Raw genomic sequence first — 9,007 nt, forward strand, 5'->3', positions numbered from 1 at the left:
AGCAGGAAGGCCAAGGACAAAACCACACCAAAAAATGATGGTCAATTAACACCTAAAGGGCATATGGAGGAGAAGAGCACTTACTTCATGATAAGTATGTAGAATGAATACATGATGATGAGTACAAGGCTTTCCCACCTCAAAGAGAAAAAAAAAAAAAAAAGTTAAAAGGTCATTCAAAGAGCTGTATGTTTTACAAGTTTTATGTAGGAGTGTACATTAAACATCTAGTACAAATCACATTTGTGTACACAGGATTCATTTACATCATTAAGATTAGATGGTGTCTTAGTAGAATAAGAGGGAAGAAGACTCTCAAGTTCCAATGAACATGCAAATAAAATGTAATGCATGTATTTCAGAAATGTGTTATGTAGACTGAAACCATAGCTACCCTCTGAGGATCATAATGCCAAGGCATTTGTCATTTCAGTGCTGAAGCACAAGTCAGGCACTGAGAGGACTCTAAGATGCTTATGATCTTCCACCAGGATCCCACCTTGAACTGTTCTTTGAGACACCTAGCATTCCCATCAGTGTTAACAGCCAGAATCAGAGCAGCAGAACTTTGGTTACCCCCTCTGCACGTGTGAGTCTTCAGGCCTTACAATATAGCCTATTTACTTAGTTAATGTTTCCAGGTTCTTAACTTTTCTTTTACTTTTCCCTGATCATCATAAAAATACAACCAAAGAAAATACATAGGATTTCCTAGGTGTCAAATCCAGCTCATACTCCCAGTGCATATGAATGAAAGCTAATTACACTGCAATTCTATTTACTGATCAGTCTCATGAAAAATACAGGTCAGTAGGGAACAATTTACACAACTTACCATTCTATTTTCTCATCATATATGAACTAGAAGAAGGGGGGAAAAAAAAACACATAAATTGACCATTTCTTTGACCTATCTTGAAAAACAGTCAAATGTATTTAATAATTATCAGTCATATCTAGCCAGAAGCTACTCAAGTTTTGACCCTTTCTAACCAGGACTTTCACTGTACGGACTGAGTCTCTCACAAAGTACAAACCTTGTAAACAAAGCTTGGATCCTTCTCAGTGACTGTTTGTTATAAATACTATTTAGTAAAGCAGTGTAAGCATGTGAAAGACAGACAGATATTGCATCCCCACACTGTGCAGTGTGAATGATAGAAAGTCATGTATTCTGAAGAGACCTAGCTCTGAGTCCTTTTAACAGCTAGACTAGTTTTAGTAGAAGAGGCAGCCATTTTACTCTTGCTCTTAGGCCAAGTGGTTATACACATTTTACTCTGCCCTATGTAACTCCTGTAACTGAATGGGCAGCTGCTAGTGATCTACATGTATTACAAAACAAACTAAATGGATTCTTCCCCTCCCTGTCACCAGACACAGTAAATGTGTACATTCAGGAACTACAACACTGCTCTAGATTAATGAAATAGTATCTCACCTGTGCTCTATTTAGAAAAAACCAACCAGAATCTGTGAAATAAAATTATTGTGTAGAAGCAAGAAACACCCACCTTCCCTATTTAAAATAGAGGTGCAGCTCAAAAATTTTCATCTCCACAACGAGCAGTCCCCTAAGTCAGAAGAGAGTGCTAGCTGCACTGTGTAACAGTAGCCTGCTAGTCTGTAGAACTTTACAGACTGTAGGTATAAAATGAATAGACACTGATGGACATGATGGACACGTACTCTGTGGGGCTGTATGAAGTTTTCGTGGAACTGAGCCCTCAATTCCAGCTGTCACTAGAACTAGCTAGGGAAATCATTGTTTGCCAATGTATATCAATGGTTAGCAGGCTGGTCCTCCAAAAATTCAAGCAATGAAACATGCTAATTGGTAAAAGAAACTACTTACAACAATAAGTACAAGCACAGATATTGTGTAGTACATGGAGTCCCGGAACACAGCCCACTGGGTGAGACAAACCACCTGAAAAATATCACAACTTTATCCAACCCAAATATGCTATTTTAAAGACAAAACAAAGGCTTCTATCTTGCACTCACTTAGGTGTGTGAGCAGAATTATTATCGGCAATGCTTCTGGAACCAAATGCATTTTTATGCTTACAGGAAGACACAGCAGTCTGTTAGACAATGGATCTATAATAACCACCAGTAATAAAGATCACATAGAAACTTCCATTAATGAAATACATTTCTTAGCAATGATATTTAAATTGGTCATAATTTCAAGTGTGAAGTATAATTCATTGTACTGTGGCAAATCAATGGTTCCCACTTCATTATATTTGTGGACATATCAGACTTAATACCTGAAAAAATATGATACACAGTCTAACCATTTACTGAATAGATGCAGCCAATCATGCTCGTGTCTTAGAATCTTTGATCACTGTCAGAAGCATATGTAAATTCTTTCCAACATTTGATGTTTTCCACAATGCCAGGTTTGTTTTTTTTTTTTTTTTTAAATATTTGCTCATGGAATCCCCTAAATTGAAGTCCATAAAGATAAGTATCTTACTAACCTGTCCTGCAAACATTCCACAGACACCAACAATGCAGAGGATGTTGAAAACTGCTGAGCCAACAATGGTCCCTACTCCTACATCTCCGTGAGTGATAAATACACCTGCAGAGGGAGCAAAACATGCATTATTACCTCTGTCGTTTCATTTTAAGTAACAGGCAATTACTTAGAACATGTACTACCTGAGAACAAGAGACTGTTTGAAACTTTAACCAAAATTTGTTTCATCATAAATGCTCACTTCTCTGTGGAATATTTTGTGCTTTTAGTCTAGCTAGCAGCTCCCCATTTTTGACTTAATATCTCTACGTATATATATTTTTATTACAAGTAAATTATTTCTTAGCTAGTCAGTTCAATAGTTAAGTCCTGTATTTCACAGCTTGGTTGTTAGTGGTGCAGTAATCCATTCAAATGAGTACAAAACATCTCCAGTGATATCAGGAGCATGAAATTTATTTCAAACAGTATAATAAAGTACAGAAATCTTTCTCCCAGGTATTTCATATTTAGTGAGTTCTTCCTTGCAATGTCTCATGAGGGTAAGAGATTCTCCTCTCAAGAAGCTGGTAGCCACTTTGAGTGCAGTAATATGTGCCTTCTGACTAGAACAGACACCAGGATTCAGACTTAACCTGTTCTAGTACTGACTTTCAGATTTCCCTTAGTACTGAATCCATTTATGCCTCAGATACCTATCTGTAATATAATGGTATCAGAATGGCAAAAATTAATGGCTGGAGTGGACCTCCAGGGATTATCTAATGTAATCTTCAGCACTGAGACAGGACCAAAGATAACGTGAATGCACTACAGAGCCATGTCCACTTGCACTTTAAATCTTTAACTAAAGGGAGTCTTAAAGGATTACACTCACTGCTTTTCAATGAGTTGAACGTGATGCTATAGTGCATTCCTTTAGACTGTATTTTCCTAATGTTTGTAAAAATGTCAGTCAGGGTAGTAGCAAAAAGGCTACTAAAGCTTTACTAAAGAGACATTTATCAAATTTGCTGCTTTCCTTCTCTGTCAGTGTAATCCTGTGTCCTTCCTTCTCTTAATAGGTACTGCTTTTGCCATTTACATCTCCTCTCTATACCAATAATCTCTAATATTTCACAGAATACTTCAAATAATTCTGTAATTAATATACACTGCCTTATCTATACTGATCTGACTTGTCTATACATAAATTCATTCTTTTCCCATGTTCCTTGTTCTCCTACTTCTTTGCTAAAATTAATTCCCTTTACTTGTGAAGAAAGAAGCCAAAGAGGCATCAAATATCTCAAATTCCCTCTCAGGGGACTGCAATAAAACTCTTCTTTTACTTCCTATGTTCAGAATTGGCCATTCCTCTCTCTGTTTTGAGAGGAGCTTCACAGTTTCATGAGATATTTTGAATAGTTAATTATACCATGAACCACAGACTAGCTGACAGCTGCAACTGCTGATTTTAATTTGACAGAAGAATGGTAGCACTTTTGGATACCTCTGCTTGATATGCTGCTGATTTTTTAACAGCAGATCTCATAAAAGCTAGTGTGTGGGCTCCATACCTATAACAGATGCAAACAGTTCTGGAGTGGAGCTCCCTGCTGCCATGAAAGTGGCTCCAGCAACATCTTCACTCAAATGTAGTTTCTGGAAGAAAAGCAGTGGTAATTTCAGTGCTGCTACTGTCTTTACATTGCACAGTTCTACAGTTGCAAACATAGAAGCTCTTCATTTTCTGGCCACAGTGCTGTTAAAGGATGTACAGTCACTATGATACAAAAAAAGACACTGCCTTTTGAGGAGGCAAATATACTTTGGGCAAGTAAACTGTTTATACTCTAACTCAATGAAGTGTCAGATAAAACTACATACTTATATATGACTGAATAGCCAATTGTGGCTTACATGTAGCTGATTAGAGAAAAGGATCTCTGCAGATTCAAAAAGACTGTGAACATCTCATATTGTTTTCATTAATTTACTTTTGCAATTCTTAACACAATCATTCAAGACTTCAGGGCAATTCTTTGGGCTTCTAACATTTGAAAATAAAATTCCGTAAGAGAAAAATATGACATTGACCTCTGTTAATAAATCTTACAAACAGCGGGCCTGATTCTGGCTTCACTTTACAACTGTGTTCATCAAAAGTGAGTCCACCGACAGACAAAATCAGTCCCATCAGACACAGAGAGGCCTCTGTACTGTAGACATCTATTTTCATGTCGATGTCTCTATATCCTTCTAATAGGATATAGATAACTTAAAGAGTTCTCAGAGCAACAGAAACATGTAGGTTCACAACTGGGCTGCATCAATACTGTCTGAAGATCTTTCCCTTGAACTATATAGAAGGTTTTATGGAGGAGTTTTTTCCTTTTTGAGAGTCTCTAGACTGATCTTTAGTACCTTATTTCTCTTCCAAGGATAGAAAACTGATTAGTGACAAAAAGACCAGTACAGAAATCCTGTATTTTTCAGGCAGTAAGCAACATTTTGAGCTGATGAAAATTGCTTCCTACAGAACTTGAAAAAACATCAACACAAGCTCTTACTGTACCATTCAATCCATTACCAGTCATACTGTTACAGGAGCTTGAAAGTAAGTGTGCTATCTGAATTCTTTTCTGTTTTAATGTTCAACAGAACATGAGAGAAGAGGCAAAGATTTTATGAAGGATCAGTGACAATTTAATGAGTACGACCCAACTGGTACAACTTAAATATGGTGTATAAGGTGCATGCTGAAGACAAAATATCTGAAAAGGGCAAGAAAAGATCCCTGTTGAGTATTTTACTCTTTCTGGCTGCCTCTCTTATTCTTTTGTTTGTTCTTCTACTGATAATTGTAAGTACATAGCTCTGAGTAACACTTACAGGAATTTAGTATGTACATCCACAGGAAAATAGACTTCTTAACTAGCTATAGGAGTTTTTCAGAAAATGGTCACACACATTTTTGTTAAAAAGCAAAGGAGATGAGATTTCATTTTGCCCTCAAAACAGAACTAAAATCTGGGTTTGTATTTTGCATTCTCTCTATACTAGTTCATCAAAGCCTTACCTAACACAACATTTACATGCCAAGTATAAATTTTACTCTGTCCTAATTAACTCACTTAACTAGAACCCTACATGTAATTTTGCAAACTCTTCTCAACAATTATGTAAAGGAATTACATTTATTTACTAATTTTTTGCATATAAAGTATGCATTTTCATTCCATATAAAAGCAAAGTATGTACTTTTCTCATGCATTCTCCCTTTTCTCACTTTTCTCCACTTTATACTGGGACCGCAAACACATGGTTTCTCCTTGCTGATACAGTGGTAGATGTGCAATAAAATTTGCATAGCCAACCCACTGATTTGTCTATATACAGTTTCTTTTCCCAAGTGACTTTTCATAGTACAATTATAAACCCAACTCATCCATATGTCATATCCATTGTAGCTACATAGGTATTTAAGAGCGGGTTTTGCCATCTGATCTAATTAAATCTTTCCTTTTTCTCCTTGAGTGTGCCCAGGAGGACCAAATGCACACAGGTTCATTTTTTGAAGGAAAGCTCAAATCATTTGAAAAGGACCAAGGCCAAAAAGTTGACAGGAATGAGCTCCAAACAATGACAGTGCAAAATGTTTGATTTGATAATATTCTCTAAATAAATTTCCAAAAGAGGAATAAAGTTCTTTAACATACCTCACAGATTTTCTCTAAGGATGGAACAAAGAAGTCATCACATACTATAGCCAAAGCATAGAACATATAAAGAGCCTGAAAAGAAAATAAATTCAGGAAATACTTCAGATTTTTCCTGTACATGAAAAGAAGAAAGAGGTAATGTTATATTTATTTAGACTAGCAGAAATATATAGGTTTGTTTTTTATTCCACTCCAAATAAAAATCCCTCTGCTGATCACTTTGTGTCATCAAAACAGATTCTTGAACGTAAGATTAAGTTTAGGACAAAAATATTTGCCAGACTCTAGAATATGAAAGGTACCATAGTTTGACAGAATAGGGAGCCACAACAGACTTCATATAAAGAAAAGTAATGGGCAAGGCTTACAAAATTATGTAATCGTAATCTATATTTTCCATTAATTAATGGACCAAGTAATTAACAGAAAGTAGCACCATGTTGATTAACAATACTCAAAAAACAATCACACCTGGAAATAAGCAGACCCTGACCATGGTTCATTGCACAAAACCTCTCAGGAATGATCCTGGTTCCTTGCATACATGTGATTCTCCTACCATCTTAACTGGCTTTAAGTGCTGTGGTCATGCAGTGGCCCTCATCTTGCTGTTGGCCACCAAACACAACTCCTTTTTACTCTACTTTCCTTGAGCCAGGAACGGAAAACTGAAGCCCGTAGGCCTTACTTGTTTTGTTTTTTCTACAATAAAATATAAAACTCCACATAATATCTTCTGTTTTTTTCAAGGTTTTTTTTTTTTAAATTACAATTGCATCTTTTGCATAAAGGCACAGTAGGAAAGAAAGAGAATCAAGAGTCTTCCACATCATGTTTGATGTCATCAGTAAAGGAATTCCAAACCCTGTTTATACAAGATGAATGACAAATAAAAGTCAGTGGAAGAAATTCCTCTGTCATCCATGCAACCAGGATTTTATCTCCAAGAGGATGAATGAATAGGCACTGCAAATTCAGACCTGTAAAATTTTCTTAAATAAATTACAGAATTGTAGAATCATTTAGGTTGGAAAAGACCCTTAAGATCATTAACCTAACACTACGAAGTCTACCACTAAACCATGCCCATAGATGTTACCTTTTGAGCTTTTTCATCCATGTATATGTATTAGAAATATTGAAATCAAAGTATTAGAAACATGTTGAAATATGCAGAGCTGTATTTAGTAAGGCCACTAAGATTATGAACATCTTACAAAACAAATAAAAGGAAAATAAAAGATAAGCACAGTAGAGGAAAACTTACAGCAACAATATGAAGCAGAACTCCTCCCTGCTGCCGTTCTTTATTGGTAAATACATCTTCAGGAAATTCATTAATGGCTGAAAGAGAAAAATAGTTTTGGTTTTTTTTTTTACATTTACAGCATCTATAAACAGAAGACTGAAAAAAAAAAGGATGCATCTGTAGAAACAGATGACCAAACATGAGCATATCTTCCAATGTATTACAGTATAGTTAGCCACCTCAGAATCACTTTTCTGCTCTGCAGAAACAAGAAAGAACTGGCTAAGAGTAAAGTACTTTCTCCAGAAAGTCTACTATCTACATTTTAGATAGTACATTTTAGCAAGGTCTGTAGCAAAAGGACAAGGGGTAATGGTTTTAAACTAAAAGAGGGGAGATTCAGACTAGATATAGGGAAATCTTTTATGATGAGGGTGGTGAAACACTGACACAGGTTGCCCAGAGAGGTGGTAGAAACCCCATCCCTGCAAACATTCACGATCAGGTTGGACTGGGTTCTGAGCAACCTTATCTAGTTGAAGGTGTCCCTGCTCACTGCAGGGGAGTTGGACTAGATGACCTTAAAAGGTCCCTTCCAACCCAAACCATTCTATGATTTGAAATCTGGAAATGGAAGTGGTAGGTAGATGACAGGTATGCACAAAGACATGAGTTTGGGGATTATTTCTGGCTAAGAGTAAAGCTGTGTGAAGCTCAGTTAAAGGATCTATGTTCCTTTGTGAAAAAAGGATTCCAGATGGTGGAGACAAAGACAGCAACTAAATCAAAGGCCTGAAGAAATATATGAGATTAAAAACATCCAGTTTGTCAAGACAGGCAGAGATAGAGATCTACAGTGCAGGGACAGAGATCTGCAGTGCCTCAGACAGGAGTCTGGGAAGTTTAAGGGTGAAAACTATTTCAGCCACTGGAATCCAAATGCACTGAAATAATTAAATTATTGTTCAGAAAGAGATGTTCCTTTCCTCAAGGACTTGTAGATGTAGCCTGACAACAAGATAAGCTCCAGAATGTTCTTATGAACTCACCATAATATAATGAAACTCGAGGAAGGAAACGAGAGAATATATGATCATCTTGCCCATATTCAAGTCTGCTAGTTTAAATAAATGCTTTAGAGCACAGTATGTGATATTTATACTGTTCCATTTTCAATTTCAATGGCATATTTTCTCAATTTCATTATGTAATTCTGCAAACAATAACCATGAACACAGAAACCAAGAATTTGAGGTATGGTTGATGTTTTTAGCTACTAAACTTCAAACACCGTAAACCAGCCTCATTTTCAGGAAAAGTTGCATTGTTACACTTTGAAGATTACACTTTTTAAAGTGTCTTAAATTTGAATTACCTGCAATCACTAAACACACTTCGAAAATCTTAGCTGCCATGAGAGGATAATCTAGTTTCAACGACCTGAATGACTTCTCATCTCCTCCATCTTTAAGTTTTATACATATACAAAAACGCCTCTTCTCATCTGTAGTACACACATCTACACGTGTTGCATATGTTTAGCTTGACAAAGACTTGAGC

At 36.3% G+C, this 9,007-nt stretch overlaps 1 protein-coding gene across 2 annotated transcripts in view; it reads right to left on the reverse strand.

The window, feature by feature from the left end:
• SLC24A4 (solute carrier family 24 member 4) overlaps positions 1-7,539 on the reverse strand; it is a 34,792-nt gene extending 27,253 nt beyond the window's left edge. Inside the window, exons 1-7 of one of the 2 annotated variants that reach the window (XM_010168866.2) lie at positions 7,466-7,539; positions 6,196-6,270; positions 4,054-4,138; positions 2,493-2,596; positions 1,856-1,930; positions 836-861; positions 85-138 (exon numbers count right to left, since the gene is read on the reverse strand). In XM_010168866.2, the coding sequence (XP_010167168.1) occupies positions 85-138; positions 836-861; positions 1,856-1,930; positions 2,493-2,596; positions 4,054-4,138; positions 6,196-6,261 (410 nt within the window). In that variant the 5' untranslated portion in view covers positions 6,262-6,270; positions 7,466-7,539. The remainder of the gene's footprint in view (positions 1-84; positions 139-835; positions 862-1,855; positions 1,931-2,492; positions 2,597-4,053; positions 4,139-6,195; positions 6,271-7,465) is intronic. The other variant, XM_029085168.1, reaches the window with a different exon arrangement.
• Positions 7,540-9,007: the final 1,468 nt, after the last annotated feature.

This window comes from Antrostomus carolinensis, unplaced genomic scaffold (assembly GCF_000700745.2).
Source record: "Antrostomus carolinensis isolate BGI_N321 unplaced genomic scaffold, ASM70074v2 scaffold7195, whole genome shotgun sequence".
NCBI classification, from domain to species: domain Eukaryota; kingdom Metazoa; phylum Chordata; class Aves; order Caprimulgiformes; family Caprimulgidae; genus Antrostomus; species Antrostomus carolinensis.